The sequence below is a fragment of the Geotrypetes seraphini genome, chromosome 4 (assembly GCF_902459505.1).
Source record: "Geotrypetes seraphini chromosome 4, aGeoSer1.1, whole genome shotgun sequence".
NCBI classification, from domain to species: Eukaryota; Metazoa; Chordata; class Amphibia; order Gymnophiona; family Dermophiidae; genus Geotrypetes; species Geotrypetes seraphini.
The window spans coordinates 9,714,169-9,735,640 of record NC_047087.1 but is presented as its reverse complement, the minus strand read 5'-3'; the positions used below and the strand labels follow the sequence as shown (position 1 = coordinate 9,735,640).

General features: G+C 43.1%; 1 protein-coding gene across 3 annotated transcripts in view; it reads right to left on the bottom strand.

Moving 5' to 3' along the window:
• The window catches only part of PIEZO1 (piezo type mechanosensitive ion channel component 1), a 400,254-nt gene that overhangs the window by 208,230 nt on the left and 170,552 nt on the right, over positions 1–21,472 (bottom strand). For 2 of the 3 annotated variants that reach the window (XM_033942562.1, XM_033942564.1), the window contains exons 6-10: positions 10,640–10,841; positions 7,473–7,686; positions 5,338–5,509; positions 4,729–4,806; positions 4,024–4,114 (exon numbers count right to left, since the gene is read on the bottom strand). In XM_033942562.1, the coding sequence (XP_033798453.1) occupies positions 4,024–4,114; positions 4,729–4,806; positions 5,338–5,509; positions 7,473–7,686; positions 10,640–10,841 (757 nt within the window). The remainder of the gene's footprint in view (positions 1–4,023; positions 4,115–4,728; positions 4,807–5,337; positions 5,510–7,472; positions 7,687–10,639; positions 10,842–21,472) is intronic. The other variant, XM_033942563.1, reaches the window with a different exon arrangement.

Here is a 21,472-nt window from a genome sequence, read left to right as displayed (position 1 = left end):
TCTCCGAGTGCCCCCTCATACCTGTTGTCCCCTTCAGTCTGAAGAATCTGTCCCTATCCACCCTCTCTATGCCCCTCACATGACAATCACATGACTATTCAGTGAGCCCCAGCATTTCTAAAAATACATATCCAAAATCAAGAAGCTAAGTATAAAAAAATTAAATAGCTTACTGTAGCTTTCAATCCAGGGTGAATCACATTGCTGCCTGACAGAGTACCCCATTTCTAGGGTTACCATATGGGTCCAGAAAAAGGAGAACGGACCGAGACATACAGGTTTTCCTTCCATTTTATTTAATGGAAGTAAAATCCAGATGTCTCAATCCATCCCTCCTTTTTCTGGAGCCCAATGGTAACCCTACCTATTTCGATTCTTCCTCAGGGGCATGAACTTTTGAATTTTCAGAAGGGAAACTCCATGGTGTCAGTTTTTCCAAAAACACTGTCTGACTCCTTAAAAATAAAAATGTCATGATAACATACTTGAAACAACTTTATTGTCCATAGCATGACAAACTCATCTTACTGTTAACCATTCAACACACTCATTCATACCATAAGGTTTAAAACATCCAAGTTGATAAATCCAGAACTGCTCTCATACCACAAGGAATGATATTGTATCTCCATTAAAAGTGGCAGAGATTCTCTCCAAAAATATGACCCTGTTCAATATTATGCATAACCATCAAGAATGAGATCTTCTGGGTGTTCAAAAAGCTACGATGTTCAATAAGTTTAGTACGCACTGAATAGAATAGTGACTTACTGGGGGACGCACTAAAGTCAGCGATCATCGCTAAATCTGTTTTCACAGCTTTAGCGACGATCCGATGCACAAAACGGCCCAGCGCGTGTTTTTCCCCCTCGATCGCCTATTTTCCGATCCAACTATGCAAATTAGCTAAACCCATGCATAATAGCCAAGCGATTGATGCACTAACATCACTTGGCTATTCCAAATGGGGTTTTAGCGATTTCAAAAACCAATTTGTTTAGCCATGAAGGCCCAGATTCTCATCAGGACGCTGAAAGTTAGTCGGCGATAAGCATCCTACCACCTTTATCTGCCATCATGTTTCCATGTTTTCGTAAGAACATAAGAATTGACATACTGGGACAAACCGAAGGTTCATCCTTGTTTCCTACCATGGCCAACCCAGGTCCCAAGTACCAGACAGAAACCCAAAGAGTAGCAACATTCCAGAGCTGAGATTGTGATGTCATAATGCCTCATTCCACCAACGCCTAAGAGCCAACCTCAGCAGTGATGTCACAATGGCTTGATTAGAAGGCAACTTCAGCATTTGGAACCTAAGATAATACCAGGTGGCCTTTACAGTCTATGACCCAGAAATATCAAAGAAGAGACAAGTTAATTGAATCATGTATTTGTAATGGGCAGACTGGATGGACCGTTCAGGTCTTTATCTGCCGTCATTTACTATGTTACCGGGCAGAAACCCAAGGAGTAGCAACATTCCGGAGCTGAGATTGTGATGTCATAATGCCTCATTCCACCAACGCCTAAGAGCCAACCTCAGCAGTGATGTCACAATGGCTTAATTAGAAGGCAACTTCAGCATTTGGAACCTAAGATAATACCAGGTGGCCTTTACAGTCTATGACCCAGAAATATCAAAGAAGAGACAAGTTAATTGAATCATGTATTTGTAATGGGCAGACTGGATGGACCGTTCAGGTCTTTATCTGCCGTCATTTACTATGTTACCGGGCAGAAACCCAAGGAGTAGCAACATTCCAGAGCTGAGATGGTGATGTCATAATGGCTCATTCCACCAACGCCTAAGAGCCAACCTCAGCAGTGATGTCACAATGGCTTAATTAGAAGGCAACTTCAGCATTTGGAACCTAAGATAATACCAGGTGGACTTTACAGTCTATGACCCAGAAATATCAAAGAAGAGACAAGTTAATTGAATCATGTATTTGTAATGGGCCGACTGGATGGACCGTTCAGGTCTTTATCTGCCGTCATTTACTATGTTACCTGGCAGAAACCCAAAGAGTAGCAACATTCCAGAGCTGAGATTGCGATGTCATAATGCCTCATTCCACCAACGCTAAGAGCCATCCTTAGCAGTGATGTCACAATGGCTTGATTGCCCTATACTTGGCTCACATAAGAATGGCCATACTGGGTCAGACCAACAGTGCATCAAGTCCAATATTTTGTTTCCAACAGTGGCCAACCCAGGTCCCAAGAAGTAAAACAGATTTTATGCTACTTATCCTAAGAATAAGCGGTGGCTTTCTCCAAGCCAATGCAATAATGGCTTATGGACTTCTCTGTAGGGAATGTATCCAAACCTTTTTTAAACCCTGCTAAGATAACTGATTTCAACATATTAGCCAGCAACGAATTCCAGAGTTTAATTACACGCTGTATGAAGAAATATTTTCTCTGTTTGTTTTCAATCTACTATTCCGACACAGAGCTTGGAGCGTAATCACATCGGTTAAGCAGAATCAATATTAAGTTCAATATTCAACCAGTGGCAGTGAGCATTTTGCTCACCGCTGATGGTGTTATTCCCAGATATTCAAAGCCAGCACCCTTCCGGGCTTCAGCTCTGAATACCCAGTTATTTTTGAGGCACCTATCACATAGCTGCTTAAGTCGATACTCAGCACTTAAGCAGCACTAAACCTGGCTGCTTAAGGGTTGAATATCAGGACTTAAGCAGTCAAGTGCTGACTCTGGCTTTGAGTTAGATGCCAAGTGTGAATTTCAGCAGCATTTAGTTAGTTAAGAGTCACTGAAAATTAGCTGCCAGCCCCAACCAAGCAATTTAACTGGTAAGTGGCTGGCTAAATCGCACTGAATATCATCCAGATATTTTTTTGGGTTGTGTAAGTCACCTTACTGAGGCTGATGATCGAATTGCAGGCTGTTTGGTTGAAGCAATGGAATTGTGGCTTTCCTCACACCTGTTCTGATGGTCCACTTTGCTACATTTTTTGATTAGCTGAAACATTATTATTAAGTTTTCTTTTGAATCTTTGAGAGGTTGTGGTTTGAAAAAGAGATGGCTAAGGGGAGATATGATTGAAGTCTACAAAATCCTGAGTGGAGTAGAACGGGTACAAGTGGATCGATTTTTCACTCCATCAAAAATTACAAAGACTAGGGGACACTGGATGAACTTACAGGGAAATACTTTTAAAACTAATAGGAGGAAAATTTTTTCACTCAGAGAATAGTTAAGCTCTGGAATGCATTGCCAGAGATTGTGGTAAGAGTGGATAGTGTAGCTGGTTTAAAGAAAGGTTTGGACAAGTTCCTGGAGGAAAAGTCCATAGTCTGTTATTGAGAAAAACATGGGGAAAGCCACTGCTTGCCCTGGATCGGTAGCATGGAATGTTGCTACTCTTTAGGATTCCGGAATCTTGTATTCTTTGAGATTCTGTATGGAATGTTGCTACTCTTTAGGATTCCGGAATCTTGCTATTCTTTGAGATTCTGTATGGAATGTTGCTACTCCTTGGGATTCTAGAATCTTGTTACTCTCTGGGATTCCGGAATCTTGCTATTCTTTGGGATTCTGTATGGAATGTTGCTACTCTTTGGGATTTTAGAATCTTGTTACTCTCTGGGATTCCAGAATCTTGCTATTCTTTGAGATTCTGTATGGAACGTTGCTACTCTTTGGGTTTTGGCCAGGTACTAGGGACCTGGATTGGCCACCGTGAGAACAGGCTACTGGGCTTGATGGACCATTGGTCTGACCCAGTAAGGCTAGTCTTATGTTCTTATGATAACTGTGTTGATTACTCACCTGAATGTTCTTTTCTCTTGGGGCTCCGTTTGCACTTCTCTTGCACTTCTCTTGCTCCTTTTGCACTTTGCTCTTGCTCCCCCGCCCCCTATCATAGCAGTTGTGCTTTGAGATACCTTCAGTATCCCACCCCTCTTTCTACCCACTTTCTACCCACCCACTTTCTACAGGCGGTTTGGTTCTGAAGTAGGGAAGTTCCTGGCTTTTCCAGCTCTGCTCACCTAGGCCTCCTTGGGTCGGATCTGCCATCACATGCACGATGCTGTCTTCTGACACCTCCCCAGGTGCCTTGTTGCTCAAAAATAACATGGGCTGTAGAAAAAAAGGGAAGACAGAGAATAAGTGGGATATATCCAAAGACAGAGAAAATGTGAGGGAGGGAGAGCAGAGAAGGTAATGGAGGGGATTTTGGAAGAGTTATGCACCATTTCTGTGTGGAAACTATGGATTTCAATTTGCAAATTGGCTCACACACTTAACTAGGCCTTTTGGGCAAGATCTGTGTGGTCCAATCACAAAACCTGGACCCCCTAGACCCACTCCCGGTCCTGCCCCAGCATATCCCCTGCTGCCTGCTCTTGTCGGGCAGGGAGTAAGTCCGCGCTCCCTGCCCGACACGATTTGAGGAGGCTTTTCAAAACCTGGACAAAGTGCCAGGTTTTGAAAAGCCATCCGGATCCCCGGACATGTCCTCAAAAGAAGGACATGTCCGGGGAAATCCGGACGTCTAGTAACCACTATCTCAAAAACAGCTCAGAGGCCCGGACTCAGGGAAGAAGAGACGAGGTTTGGGGAGGGGCGGGGCTGGGGGGGCAGAATGGGATGTGATTGGAGGCAGGTAACCCTACTCTGTGATTCAGCACTTCCTGTGTCTGTTCCCGATCTGGGATTGCACTGGGTTATGAAGCCCAACACTGTCTCCTCACCTTAGCTTCTTCTGTCGTGCTATTCCCTTCCAGTGGTGTTAGTTCCAACTCTGATTGCACAGTTCCAGAACCTTCTTTCTGAATAACAATAAAGCACAATTTCTTACATGCGAACCCTTAAGTCAGAGAAGAAGTGAGACCCCAGTTCTGCTCAGAGGCTAGGGGAGGTTACAACTCAAGCGAAAATTGCTTAGTCGAAACTAGGAGCGATTCCACATCCCAACAATCTGCTCAGTCAGGTGTGAGATGGGGTGGGCACTCTGGTCCTCAAGGGCCAAAATCCAGTCAGGATTTCAAGCTTTCCACAATGAATATGCATGACGTTGATTTGCATATACTGCTTCGATTAACTAGATCTCATGCATATTCATTGTAGGAATCTTGATAAGTCAACTGATTTGTGGCCTTGGATCTGTGGTTGTCTACTCCTGGGGAAGAAGAAGACCCTGGCTCTTGGGGATGTTTTCAGTTAGAAGAGGATAAGGGAGACACCCCCTCATAGGAAAGTATTTGGAGGCTCTGGGAGATGGCAGTCTATAGAAAACCATCAATAAGACTGCAAGGAGACCTAAGATATCTCTCAGCCTTCCTCGAGGTCTCTGTGCTCACCAATCCAGGGACGTTCCATTTCCTCAGTTTCAGGAGGGAGGTGATGGTGAAGTAGAGGAGCAACACGATACCGGGGTTCACATAAACCGGCCATTCATGGCTCATGTTCAGGATCATCTCATCTTGACTTGTACAGTTTGTCTGCCGAATGATGTCCTTCAGTCCAAACACTCTGCAGAACCAGAATTAGATGTGGTCAAAGGGGTTGGCATATATTTCAGTCATGGGGGGGGGGGGGCGGACCCCCAGGTAATAAAATAATCCAAATACTGCATCAGTTTGGCATTAATCTGCAGTCTAGAAACCCTGTGCAGCAGAAATGAAGAGGAGCTAAGAGACGAGGTCTCACCTGCTGAAAATTTGGAGCAAAGTGAACTTGGGGTTAAAGAGTCTTGTTTTAAGATTCTTCTGCTTATTTAGCAAAGCCAGGTTAGACACTAGTGTAGCCTTTACAAGTCTAGGTTAGGCTTTTTTAGAGTCTAGTAGTTTATATAGTATTTTAGAGCTTAGCATAACCTCAGTTTAGAGTACAGATAGGCTCTATTTAGGGCTCTTTTTACAAAGGTGTTCTAGGGCCTTAACGCACGCATCGGAAGCTAAAACACTAAACCGGTTAGACCCTAAAAGGCTGTTTAAAGCATCAGGGCCTAAATTGCTGAAAGCACCTAATAAGTTAAAGTCTATTGAGATATATATATGTGAAATAACACAGGATGGGCGGTAGGGACAGGAGAAAGAGGACACATGACCACAGCCTATACTCCTGACTCCCTCCCCCCCAACCCTTTCAAATGCTCCAATGAGGATGCAGCACTTCAAAAGGAGTTCAACGTGGCTTTTCCCCTTCCATTGCACTGCAGAAAAGCTAAGATATCCACCGAGGGAATGAGATAGAGAGAGAGAGGAAGAAATGCTGGGCAGGGCTGGGGAGGGGCTTTGTTCCATTTAATTTTGGGGTTACCATTATGTGTTGTTAATAATGTGTATATGAAAAATGAATGGAAGAAATGGCATTTATAATTAGTATTTTTTTTCTTAATTCTTTATTCCTTTTTAATCCTTCAACAAGTGTACAAGAAAAATCATACATAGTCTCAGAAACAACACTTGATATATCCATCAAGACAATAACAATTGTATATATATAAACCCATAACCCCACCCTCCCTCCCAACACTATTTTGCTTAATTCATTTTACCCTCTCATCAAGTGTACAAGAATTATAAGAAACAACACTTAGTTAAACACTTGAAAAACTTATCCTTATCCTCTATTAACTTAACTTAAAAGAAATCCTTACCCTCCCCTCCCTCCATCCCTATTATTAATTTTTTTTCAACATTTTATCCAAACAACCCCTCCCCCCTCCCTTTCTTACATGGTGTATCTTCAAAAGGAAATTGGTATCTATTCATTACAAAACAATGTTAATGGCTCCCATATTTTAATAAACCTTTTATAATTTCCATTTTGTATTGCTATTGAACGTTCCATGTTATATAAATGACATAGCGAATTCCACCAAAAATTAAAGTCAAGTCTGCTATGATCTTTCCAATTGTTAGTAATATGTTGAATGGCAACTCCTGTCATAATCAATAAAAGTTTGTTATTGTTTGCCGATATCTGACTCTTTTTCCTCATAGACATGCCAAATATCACAGTATCATAAGTTAATGCTACAGGATTTTCTAATAAACAATTTATTTGATCCCAGATTGATTTATTTACAATTAGTATTATTATTATGGGGTGGGATCTGGGGCGGAGCTTTTGGGCCCTCCCCAAACAAAAAAGCATTCCGCTGCCTATGCACTGATGTTCCCATGGTCAGTTTTGGAAAAAGAGCCACATTAGTTTGGCGATCTCTCTTCCTGTTGCACAAATGGAGAAGGCATCACACTTCCTTTAATTGGCAACTTTGGCCATTCTTTTCTAACTCTGTCTTATCTATCTATATGTTGCTTACACCCTACGCTGTCCATTCAAATGTTTCATTGCATATAGGGTTAACGTTGTAACGTAACATACCTGCGGTAATTGTCTACTGCCTATGTCTGACTTATCCTTCCTCTACACTGCTTTGACTGAATTCCTTCCAAAAGGCAGTTCAGAAATTCTAATAAATAAATACCTTGCCCAGATGCTCTCTGGTGGAAACATCTGCTGTATGAAAGGCGTCTGGTAGCTATAGAGACAGATTAGGTGTCCCCCGGCGAAGAATGCCACCATCACACACACCGCGTTGAAGCCCATGTGACTGACGGGAAAGTGACATGCCCACCACGTGCAAACCCCGATGAAGAGAAGGTAATAGACGCCAGAGAAAGCTGATGGGAGGGTGATGCCTTTGGCAGAAGAGAGAGACTCCATTACTCAAAATTAACACATCGATTCTTTTCCATGTTACCCATAACATGTATGATGATTAGATTAGCTTATTTTGCACATAGTATCCAATCCAGTTGCCATACGTTCTCCATTAGTAATGCAATGGCAATAAATTGTGCTTTGAGGCCCTATTTACTAAACTGCATGAATTGCTTTAAACGTTAACAGAGTGATGTTACACTATCACAGAAATATGCTTGTTTGTTTTTCCAAATCTTTATTCATTTTAAAAACCAACATAGATATCTTAGCACATGGGTAGCAGATATGTGGGGGTGGGGTGGGAAATGTATATCATATGGTATTAGGAATATTGATAAAAAGGGGGGTATTTATTGTATCTTACAAGACTATTTGTTTGTAAATACAAGTGATATGTGAAAATTGTTTGTATTATGTTTAATTCACTTGTTGTAAGAATTAAAAAATGAATTAAAAAAAAAAAAAAAAAACAACTTCAAGTGCAACATATTATCAAACAATTTACAAAATAAAGCAGCACTTAATTCCATCAATTGATATAATAAGTACATATCCCACCCCCTACCTACCTTTTCATACAGTATAAAGACAATCACGAGTAATACAAATGACCAAGATAAGCAAATTATAATTGAAAAATAAATTAAGTACATATTCCCCCCACCTCCACCCACCCTTCCTGGATGTGTATAATCAACGGGGGAAACTAACTATCACAGAAATATGTTAGAATTAGCACATGTAGAAAATTCCATATTGGGGTAGGGAATGAGTGAGTACAGTCTGCCCCGTAGTCAGTGCTATTTAACCAATCAGGAATGGCTCCTGGCTGATTAAATAACACTAAGCTGGCTAACCGTGACCTGGGTTGGCTACTGTTGGTAACAGGATATTGGGCTTGATGGACTTTCAGTCTTTCCCAGTATGGCAACGCTTATGTCCTTATGTCCTTATGTCCTTATAACTTTAAAATGTATTTACATACTGCAGTCCCTTAGGAGGTCTATGCAGTTTACAAAACACAATTGAAACAAATGACCTAGAAATTACAAAAATGTCTTAAATAAGTAGGTTTTCAATCATTTCCTGAACTGCTGGTAAGAGACAGAGCTTACTAACAAATCTACAAACTCTGAAAAGTAGAAACAACCCTTTACCGATGAAAAAGCAAACAAATTACAATTGCGTCTTGCTTGTTGTGAATGAATGAATAAAAAATAATCCAACAAGTCATAGTAATTTAGTGCAGTGGCTATCAACCCCAGCCAGTCGGGTTTTCAGGATATCCCTAATGAATATGCATGGGCCAGATTTGAATGCCTCCCATCTTCCATTATACACAAATCTCTCTCATTAAGGAGAGCTTGAAAAAACAACTGGCTGGGGGTCCCCCACGACAGCTTTGAGCACCAATGGCATAGGAGATTATGGCAAACAGAGACCTCAAGAGTCCATCCAATCTGCCAATTCATGATGACATCAACAATGAATGTGGTATAATAGATATACGAACACTGCCAGTTAGCTCAGCATCCAACACCACGATCAATCACTGCATTTTTTTCAAAATTATCAATCTGTACATTATCCATCACCAAGCCCATCGTCTGTCAATATAGTCAACCAGCACGTCCTCTAGCATGGTTCAACGTGTCACCCATCAGAGTCATCGCACTCAACAACATCAGCATTATCCTTGTCAAGAGTGCTAGAGGATTAGGGGAGATTTTGGATACAAAAGAGCAGATTTCGTTCACTTGGGACACATAGAACAGCTATCCTGGAATTTTGTTCAGATGAGCACATTTAAGCCCTTCTCTTTATTATCAAATTCCAGCATTACTTTCACTTGTAACTTATTCTCTCATTCGAATGATCAACAGCTTCATAGTGGTGAGAGACTTCCTAGGATTTCCTCTTAAGGCTAGATGCACTAAAGAGACCAACTGGATCGCTGTTGGTCGATTATCCAGCAGTGATCAATGCGCTATCAAGTTTGAATCAGTGAGTGACTGACAAATGCACAGAGCCCTAACAGCAGTGATGGGGAAGCAGCCTCCGTTCACTGCTGTTAGGGCTTCTTCCTTTGTTTTATGGCACAGATGTTCTGTGTGTGTTGTGGGCCTTAGACTCTTAACTCAGTATCCTGGATACTTTTTTAAAAGGTACATGGGAGGTTTGGAGGAATTCCTCTTGCCATTTATTTTGGGTTCAGGGGTGGGGACAGTGGCTCAGGGGTGCCTGGCACAAGGGGGGGAGCATAGCACAAGAGTGTTCCGCATGGCAGGAGGGAGTGGGCATCCCTCCTTCCATTGGGAGGGGTTCGGGGGGGATGGGACAGTGGCTTGGGAATGCCTGGCACAGGGACATCCCCCCTGCCAATTTTCTCTCAAGCCACATTTCTTGGTGGCCATGGGGGAGGGCCATCATCGGTGGTGGGAGATTTTTTCTTTTTAATGAGACAGATATTTTGTATGTGTAACACGTACCATTGGAAAAAAAAGAAAAAAACAAACAAAACAAAACTCAGGCAGATATGTCGGTAACACATTTACCGACAGGCCTACAGAGTTTTCCAATCACAAAAACTTTTTTTTTTTTTTGGGGGGGGGAATAGCCAAGCGATGTTAGTGCATCAATCGCTTGACTATTTTGCATGGGGGTTTAGCTAATTTGCATGACCAGATCGGAAAATGGGCGATCGAGGGGAAAAACACGAGGTGGACCATAAAAATCATTGCTAAAACTGTGAAAACAGGTTTATCAACAATCGCTAACTTTAGTTCATCTAACACTTAGACCAGCTGTGAGGAAGAGGCCTCACTCCTTTAGGAAAGACAGAGGAAATCTCCACCCTCAGGCCTATCAATAGGAACGGGGTGTTGGGCAGACCTTTTCCCATATATCATCAGTCACTGGATACAGCACCTGCAAGAGCTAGGAGGACGATAGCAAGAGACTTCCCCAAGGCTTTCAGCAGCCTGTCCGCCGTCACTCGAAGCCGAGCTGTCAGCTGTGCCGCTTGCTGGGGTGCCACAGATTCTTCTTCATCTTCCTCCTCATTTTCTTCACAGTATGTTTCATGCTGGTCCGTGGGCTCTTCTTCCTCCTCCTGCAGGAAGCAATGACCCTAAATATCATCAAAATAAGCATGCACACAGGTATTTTAACACATACATTTGTGCACAGACAGCCAGTCGATCACAGGGATTCCAATGGTCCCTTGTTCTTAACTGGTGGCTTATGCTCTCTCTGTAGAATGGGGGATACTCTTGGGGTACTGTTCTCTCTCTCTCTCTCTAGAATGGGGGATACTATTGGGATACTGTTCTCTCTAAAATGGGGTACTGCTCTCTCTAGAATAGGGGGTAATGTTGGGGTACTGCTCTCTAGAATGGGGCACTGCTCTCTCTAGAATGGGGGATACTGTTGGGGTACTGCTCTCTAGAATGGGGCACTACTCTCTCTAGAATAGGGGTACTGTTCTCTCTAGAATGGGGGATACTGTTGGGGTACTGCTGTCTAGAATGGGGGTACTGTTAGGGTACTGCTCTCTCTAGAATGGGGTACTGCTCTTTCTAGAATAAGGGGTAATGTTGGGGTACTGTTATCTCTAGAATGGGGCACTGCTCTCTCTAGAACGGGGATACTGTTGGGGTACTTCTCTCTCTAGAATGGGGTATTGCTCTCTCTAAAATGGAGGATACTGTTGGGGTACTGCTCTCTCTAGAATGGGGTAATGCTCTCTCTAATGGGGTACAGTTGGGGTACTGCTCTTTTTATAAAGGGGTACTGTTGGGTTATTAATCTCTAGAATGGGAATAATGTTGGGGTACTGCTCTCTAGAATGGCGGTACTGATGGGGTACTGCTCTCTCTAATGGGGTACTGTTGGGTTACTGCTCTCTCTAGAATGGGATACTGCTCTCTGTAGAATGGGGTACTGTTCTCTCTAGAATGGGGTGCTTTTGGGGTACTGCTCTCTCATGGGGTATTGCTCTCTCTAGAATGGGGTACTGTTGCCCTACCCATCAGTGCTCTGCAGACCTAAGGCATTTCATAAAATACAACCAGGTCTAATTAAGGAAATCCAATGGCTGCAAAATTCTCAGCATCTAATTCTAGAGCAAAAGAGTATGTGTGAGAATAGAGATTTACATTCACATAACTGACTCTAGAATCTCTAGCTGACCTGGAGGCTGAAGAGCTAAGACAGTGCTGTGTGCTGCTAGGGGGAAGACCTGGACTGAATTGGAGGTCGACTCTTCTGTTCTCCATGCCAGTCAGAATGTTGTGGAGGCAGTGCTCACAGCCTGAGGGGCAGGGGGTGCGGTTACAAGTAGGGTTATTAGATGTCCAGATTTACCCGGACATGTCCTCTTTTTAGAGGACTGTCCGAGTGTCCAGATGGATTTTCAAAGCCCAGCACTTTGTCTGGGTTTTGAAAAGCATTGAGCACAGGGCTAGGTCTGGAGAGCCTCTACACATGAGCAGATGTGACATGATGATGTCACACACGTGGGCAGAGCAGGGCCGGGCTGTGGGCGGGACCATGTCCTCTTTTTTTGAACCAAAAATCTGGCAACCCTAGTTAAAAGGAGCCCCAACCATTGGAAGCCTCGATATAAACCCTTCTCCTCTAGTGCCAACTGCAGACTATAAGTTCCTTCTCTCTTGCTGTACCATACACCTGAACAGACTGCCCAAGTATGTCAAGCTCCATTGAAACCCAAGCTAAAAGACCACTTTTTTGAGGTTCCTTCTTCACTCACTTGTAAATCTCCAATGCCTGAGAAACTCCCTGACTCCCTACTTGTCCTGTTTGATTAGACTGTAAGCTCTACTGAGCAGGAACTGTCTCTTGTATAGCGTTGTGTACATCTAGGAGTGCTGTGGAAAAGATAAGTAGTAGTAGCAGACTAACCCCCTGGTAGTCATGATCGAAGACCAAGAGGGACTGGGACCGGGACCGATTGCGTAGAAACTCAAGAATACAGGTGGACTGTGCCAAGGCAGAAAAGGAGTTCTCTTAAAAATAGATACTTGGCAGTCTAGGAATTTCTGCTTCTCTGTGACTCTTCCCAAGACTGTAATTATGAAGCTGATTTTACAGTCCGTGTTTAGCCAAACTCATGCAGGAAGTTGTTTGGTCAATTTTTAGCTCTGTCTGGTCTTGTGAACCCCTTCCGATTCTTAGAGCAGCAGAATTGCAACGGTCTGCAAAAAGGCCCTTTCGGCTGGAGCTCTGGTACCTGCAGCACCTGCAGCACCTGTGCGTCTGTTCTTTCCAGTCTCCCTTTTAATATTTTTCTTTCATCTCAATGTATTTCTTTGATTCCTATCATACTTTGTCTCGTCTGTCAACCTTTTTTTAACTATGAAATTTCCCTGATTTTTATTTTTGAATTTTATTTTATCCTTTTCAATTTTAGTAGTGTAAACAGTCTAGGTATACTTTGATAGATGGTATATTAAGTATAAAACAAACTTGGTAAATCTACCACGGTTAGGAGCCCAGCTGCACATTCCATTCGAGTACACAGTGACGTAAGTAAGGGTGAGCGGAGCCCCTCCCCCGTCCTCCCCCTGCCAGGCACCTTCCCTTTCCCCGTACCTTTTAAACTTCTCCGGACTGAGAAGCATGCTGCCCACGTCGGTGTCGGCTCCGCTTTGACGTCACTTCCTAGGTGCGGGTCCCAGAAGTGACATCAGAGAGAGCACCCAAAAATGTACGGGGAAGGAAAAGGGCATGTGCGAGCAAGCGGGCGAGGGCAGAGAGGAGGGGTGCTGCCGTGCCCTTAGAAAGACCGCGCTCGGGAGGACCACACTCCCCCTTACTAAGACACAAGTTAGAACATAAGAATTTAAGAACTGCCGCTGATGGGTCAGACCAGTGGTCCATTGTGCCCAGCAGTCCGCTCATGTGGCGGCCCTTAAGTCAAAGACCAGCACCCTAACTGAGACTAGCCCTACTTGTGTACGTTCTGGTTCAACAGGAACTTGTCTAATTTTGTCTTGAATTCCTGGAGGATGTTTTCCCCTATAATAGCCTCCGGAAGAGCGTTCCCCAACAGCCCACCAACGAACAGGCACCAGGGATCAATGCAAAAATCGGCAGGAAGGATGCCTACCATCTCCTAACATGGTGACCCCCCCCCACGAGAGAAAACTGGCAGGAGGGATGCTCATGCCCTTCTGCCAATGGAGGCCCCCCTCAAACCATTCCCTACCAGCCCCCTCCCCCCAAAAAAAGGCAGGAGGGATGCCCACTCCCTCCTAACATGGTGCCCTCCCCACGAGAGAAAACTGGCAGGAGGGATGTTCACACCCTCCTGCTAATAGAGGCTCCCCTCAAAACATTCCCTACCAGCCCCCTCCCCCCCAAAAAAAAGGCAGGAGGGATGCCCACTCCCTCCTAACATGGTGCCCTCCCCACGAGAGAAAACTGGCAGGAGGGATGCTCACACCCTCCTGCCAATAGAGGCTCCCCTCAAAACATCCCCTACCAGCCCCCTCCCCTCCCCCCCAAATAGGCAGGAGGGATGCCCACTACCTCCTGCCAACGGATGCTCCCCCAACCCCCCCCCCCCCGGTACCTTTTTCAGAAGTTGGAAGCACGGTCCCTCCAGCTTCAAGGCCACACACGTACACATGCATAAAGACATGTAAGTGCCTTTAGGCTACGCCTTGTGGATATCCTGAAAACCTGACTGGCGATGGGATCCTCCAGGACCGAGTTGAGAAACACTGATTTAGACCACGTGGAAAAACATTAGGGGACTACGGGAGCAAAAAAGAAAGGCCCTAGCCCAGCGTAGAACACCTCTACACAATCCAAACCACCCTCTGTCCAGCATAAAGAATTATTCCACGTCTACAAACGGCAAACGTTTTCCTTAGGCCTCCAGGAAAGAAAAGCAAGTTGAATCAATATGGACTTTCATTCTGTGTTTCCCTTGGCAACTTTTACAAAGGCATGTGGCTAGCTTGGCAGAAACAAAAGAAACCCCACAAGAGCATCAGTCCATGAGGCCACGCCCAACGCTCCTAATTCAATCAACTTATCTGCAAAACTTAACGGTTAACTTAGCTGCTCATTGGTGTTATTTGGTTGATAACTGGCAGTTTGCATATACACGCCGTAGTTGCCCTTAACCCTTTCAGGACCATAAGGATCGTAGGCCAATTTTTGTGGTTTTGACGACATTTTTATGGTAAAAAGGGCTTGCAGATGCCAAAAAATTGATTTTTTTTGTGAAATATCATTATTTTTATTTAAAAAAATCACACTTCTGGCTTATGGACAGTGTGGCAAGTGAATCTTCTCGTCAATCTGGCAACGACGCTAATGAATGAATGTCGGAACCAGTTTGTTTACATAAAGGCAGTATCCTATGGAATCCGTACATATCAAATGTAGAACTGTAGACTATGCCAATCAAAATTTATAGGATTTTAAAGTTATGGGACAAATATGTCCCTTGGTCCTGAAAGGGTTAACTGGGATTTTATCGAGTGTGCCAAATCCGCGGTGCACAACTGGGTGTGGACCTAAGAGGGAAAGATCAGGGGTGGACCTCACAGTTATAACATAGTAACATAGTAGATGACGGCAGATAAAGACCCGAATGGTCCATCCAGTCTGCCCAACATGATTGAATTTAAATTTTTTTTCTTCTTAGCTATTTCTGGGCAAGAATCCAAAGCTTTACCCGGTACTGTGCTTGGGTTCCAACTGCCAAAATCTCTGTTAAGACTTACTCCAGCCCATCTACACCCTCCCAGCCATTGAAGCCCTCCCCAGCCCATCCTCCACCATACAGACACAGACCATGCAAGTCTGCCCAGTACTGGCCTTAGTTCAATTTTTAATATTATTTTCTGATTCTAGATCCTCTGTGTTCATGCGCACAAGCTCTATAAAACCATCCGTTATGTGTCTATTTCAGAGCAGTCAGGCGCCAACATTCACACCAGCCGCTGAACCAGTGGAAGCTGGTTGGGTAAACTAGAATTTATGCTCATATTCCGTAATTACGATTATGCACATAATTGCTGATTTGAATTTGCACTTAGCATGCACCATCCCAGCGCCTGACTTCAGAATTACCTCCTTTATGTCCGTAGTAAGTGGTGAGCAGAACCGCACGGGACTGAGAGGAGAGGCCTAGCGTGCAGGATGTACTGCAAACAAGCTTTCATTTAATCCGCAGGTGTCAAACTCAAGGCCCGCGGGGCGAATCCGGCCCACCTGGCCGTTTTATGCGGTCCGATGCCCCCAGTGTTATCTTTTGGCCGGCTCCCTCCTCCTCACAGCCGCAGTATGCACGAAGCCGCGTGCAGCACCTCCTGCACCTCATCCAGAAGCATTCCCTCTGACGTTCCAACGTCAGAGAGAAGGCTTCGGTTCAGGCACAGGACGCACGAGGAGCTGCATAAAACGGCCAGGTTGGAGCTGGCCAGAAGGTAAGACACCCGCCAGAGGGAGGCACAGCATGGAGGTAGGGAGACAACAAAGGTAGGGGGAATGATTTAATTTTGAATTTAGTGGTTGAATTGTGTCAATTTTGAGAATTTACATCTGCTGTGTCTATATTTTGCACTGTTCAGGAAGAAATGCATTTGTTTCTATTTCTCTGGGGTTGTACCGCATGCAGAGTCTTGCATCTTAGGGTTTGGTTTGTATATATTAGTATTTTTAGTTTTTTTTCCTGTATTTGCTTAGGGGTTATCTGTTTTCTGGTAGGAATGAATGTTGAGAAGCATACAGTGTGCTTTGCATAGTTTAATTTTGTGGTTAACCATTATGTGTTGTTAATAAGATTATATTGTGTGTGTATATATGAAAAATGAATGGAAGAAATGGTGTCATAATTAGTACTGTTATGGGGGCGGGGTCAGGCTCGCGACTTAGCCTGTGTTTTGGATTTTGGCCCCTTAATGTGATTGAGTTTGACACCCCTGATAATCTCTCTGTCAGAGTTGGGAAGTAATATACTGTGTTACTAAATAACATCTTATAGTTTATTGCTTATTATAATTTAATATACAGGCAGTTCTCAGTTTAAGAATGCCCGACTTACGTCAAACTCGTACTTACGAACTGGGGTCCTGCCTCTCCCTTCCTGTGTCAACCCACCCCTTCTTCCTCCCTTCCTGTCCAAACGCGACCCTCCTCCTCCCTTCCATGTCCCAACGCACCCCTCGTCATCTTTCCCTCCATTCTGCATCCCAAATTCGTGCCTCCTGCGGGTGTTTACCTCCTCTGGCTGGCTCTCTCATTCCAGTGGCATTCATGAAGCAGCGGCCGCTGGTTCAAGCAAAAGGCGAAAGCTTTCCCTCATGTCAGAAGGAAAGGCTTCCGGGTCAGCCACGAGCAGGAACCAGTGGCCACGGCTTAATAAAAAGAAGTGCCACTGGGAGTAGAGAGCCGGCCAGAAGAGGTAAACACCCGTGGGACGCACGGATTTGGGAAGCAGAATGGAGGGAAATACGACAAGGGTTACATTATGACAACAAGGGAGGAAGAAGGGGCACATTGGCACAGGAAGGGAGGAGTAGGATCGCGTTGGGACACAGAAGAAAGGGAGGTAGAACAAACTTTGGACAAAGGAAGGAAGGAAGAAAGGAGGGAGGGAGCATCAACTTGGGAGATAGGATGGAACAATGGAGGGAGTGAAGGAGAGAGATGCTGAGGTAGGGGAGGGAATAGAAAGGAAGAATTGTTGGGCATGGGTCTGAGTGAGAAGGAAAGAGAGACAGTGCACATGGGGAAATGAAGAAAAAGGTGAATTGTTGGGTATAGGGAGAGAAGGAGAAATGTTGGCGAGAGAACAGTGGGAAGGATGAAGAACAAAAAATAAGTGTAAACCTCCCATCTTTCCTATTTAAATTACAGTACCATGTTTTGAGCACTGTTTCTTTAATGTTTTTATAGACTCTGTACTATACAGGATCCAAGTTACATACAAATTCAACTTAAGAATGATTTAAAAAACAGAACTCCCAGGGACTGCCTTTACCATCTTTCCTGAGGAGATAAAGCAGTGAACAATAGACAAATTCTAAATCGGAAAGGAATGAATGCCAATTGTCAAAGGAAGGGGTAAGAAAAGTAATATGTCACTGCTCATAGTTAGGGTTACTAGATTTGGTTGTGCAAAAAAAAAAAAAAAAAAAAATTAAAACAGAGAGCGCTTGTGGCCCCACCCCATTCTGTCCAAGCCTCGCCCTGTTCCACCCCAGCCCCGCCCCCGTACAAACTTCATCTTCCACAAGTCCGGGCCACGTGCGTAGGGCCTCCAAGCATGCACAGATGCAACACGGCGATGTCACACACATATGTGCGACATCACCACGGCGCATTCGCACATGCTCAGTGGCTCTCCAGACACAGCCCCGAGCTTGGGGCCTTCCAAAAGCCAGACAAACTGCTGGGTTTTGGAATTCCATCCAGGCACCTGGATAGTCCTCTAAAAAGAGGGAGGACATGTCTGGGTAACAAGTAACCAGTGTTGGGTAAGTTACTTTCCAAAAGTGATATAGAACAATCACTAGTTTCTTTAGGAAACAGGACTATGTTACATTTACTGTGAAAAATAAAACGTAATAGATTATCAAGTTTTAAGTTTATTAAAAATTTGTTGTACACGCAATATCAAATACTTCAATGCGTATGACAATTTAAAAATAGGAGACAAAAATAGAACAATTTAATACAAATAAACGTACAAATAATTACCGATACAAAAGGAGAGGGGGATGAACTACAATCTTTAAAGAAAATAAAGAAACATTTAGGGAAAGAACATCTGGTGGGTAACAAAGAATAATCATGAAAGCAAGGATAAGCCTAGACGAGAAGGCAAAGAAGATTTCGACCTATACATAAGGTCTGATTAAAATTAGATATTAGAGCATAAGCTTTAATGATAGACGAATTATCCCATCTAGGTCTCAAATACATCCTTATACAAGAAACTTTTTAAAGAGCTTCTGAATTTTTCTAATGAGGATTCATCATGTAAGTAAACTATAGACCAATAGCTAACATCTCTTTTCTATCTAAATTAACTGAGAAGATAGTTTTTAATCAGTTATCAGATTTCATTGAAAAAACCAATATTTTACACCCAAATCAGACAGGCTTTAGGCAACACCACTCAACAGAATATTCATTATTAGGTATGACCACATCCATACATTATTTCTTAGATCACCATCAGTCAGTTTTATTAATTTCACTAGACCTTTCAGCCGCTTTCGATACTATCGACCACGAGCTTCTATTAAATAGGCTTCAATCCATTGGTGTTTCAGACCAGGTTTTTTCCTGGTTTCAATCCTACTTTTCCGATCGTACATCTTCCGTGTTATTCAATAATGAAACTTCTAATAATTTCTCCTTAACATATGGTGTTCCGCAAGGTTCAATATTATCTCCACTACTATTCAATATCTTTCTTGCACCACTCCTTACACTGTGTCAGTCCATCGGTTTTAATGTCTTTGCTTATGCTGACGACATTCAATTATTACATCCCATTGATACTAATAACCCTTTGGATATTTCAACAATAACCACGAAACTAGAACAAATATCAGATTGGTTAAATATCAACCGACTTGCGTTGAACATAAATAAATCAAATACAATGCTCTTTCCCTGGAAAGATAATTTAAGTATTAATTCCCCAATCACTATCAAGGGCATTCCGTTACAAGAAGTCAAAAAAATAAAAATCTTAGGGATTATATTTGATAATAAACTCACTTTTCACGATCATATCAGCAGTGTCGTCAAGTTATCTTTTTTTAGGCTTAGACAAATTCGTTCTATTTCCCAATTCCTTTGTGAAAAGTCTCTTAAAATTCTTATCCATTCTTTCGTTTTATCTAGGATAGATTATTGTAACTCTCTGTATAATGGTATTGCTCAAAAGGAACTTAAACGCCTTCAGATTATTCAAAACACATCTATAAAATTGATTACAAAAGCAAGGAAATTTGACCATGTGACACCTCTTCTTAGGGAAGCACATTGGCTACCTGTCACACATCGTGTATCTTATAAAATATGTCTACTTACATTCAAAACTCTTCTTTTCAAAACCCCAGCATTCATTCACAAATATTTGATTCCACATACTACTAATCAAACATTAAGATCCACAGAACAACATCTGCTATCGGTCCCCTCTCTTAAATTCATAAATACTCGACGACAAGTTATCTTTTCTGTTTCAGCACCCCAAATCTGGAATTCTCTCCCTATCTATCTAAGGGAAGAAACAAACATAGAAAAATTCAAAGGTAAGCTGAAGAGTTTTCTCTTTAAAGATGCCTTTTCTATTTAATCTTTTCTACACAAATTAATAACAATTCTTTTACCTCTAATCTTTTACTGAAATATTCAGCTTTTTCCCTTCCTCATGTATTCTCCTTACTCGTTTTTCTATCTTTAAAATATATTGTAACTTTTACCCATGCTTTTCCTCTTGTATCATGTTTTGTTTCGTTTTGTATTTTTTCTGTCAATAATGTGTTCAGTCTTATTTTAATGTATTACTCCCTTTCTTATTGTAATTTTAATAACATGTACATCGCTTAGAATATGGATTAAGCGATTAATCAAATTTTTAATAAACTTGAAACTTGAAATTGATAAGTTGTTCCAGATCTGGGGTGTTATAACCGAAAAAATAGTAGATCTCCTAGTCCCTATTACTTTTAAAGAGGGAATAGTCAGCAAATGCTCTTCTGCTGAGCTAAGTGTCTTCATGTGCTAAAGATACAGCAGGAAGGGGTTTCTGTTACCAAATTTGTGTATCGGGTGAATCAGGCATGTGTCCTTCAGCGTAGAGAATGACACGCGGGAACTCATTTTACGTCCCATCCCCGCGAATTCTTTTCCCGTCCCTGCCTCATTCCCACAAGCTCCGTCCTCATCTGCACAAACCTCAAACACTTTAAAACCACAAGTGTTTGAGGCTTGTGTGGTTAAGGCAGAGCTTACAGGAACGGGGCAGGGACAGGGACAAAACGCACGGGGAAAAATTTGTCCCCGCGTCATTCTCTACTTCAGGGTAAGGGGCATGATTTTGTGGCAGTCAAAACGGGAACCGCACTGTCTGCAATTTCTCATCCAGTCTTGTGTCCGACTTAATCTGGAAACATTTTCACAATTTTAAAAAAAAGTAACTAAATAAGACAGACAGACAGCAGTCCATCCTGTTCACCTTCCCACCTTTGGGAGTCAGAATCACTCTGGAACATCAGCCAAGACATTTTCTTAAGTGAAAAAAAGAATGCACTACAGGTCACCCAGAGCGATTGGCCCTGAGAATGTAACCCAGGCAGAGATGCTCACCCTGGGGAAGGTTACACGTGCCAAAGTGCCCTACCTCCCGTCCTGGACTATTGGCATTTGCTGCTTTGGAAAAGTTCAGTGAAAGGAGCCTTCCTCCTTCTTTCTGGCACCTCAGGGGAGCTGGGCTTGCTGAGTGCTTTTCCAGCACAGTTTTACATTTATCTAGTCTCACAGGGCCAACTTCTTTATCTCACGCCGCTCTAATTTCATCCTGGCACTGTCTAGGCTCTGGGTTCCGATCCAGCTACGATAAATAAGATCCCAGAGGACAGGCCCAGGCTTGTTGCAAAGAACTTTCCTCAATCATTTTTTCCATTCCTGACCCCCCTCACTCCAGCTGCACAATCCATAACGCACTCCACGCACCCACACACCAGAGCAGCAACCTCCTGG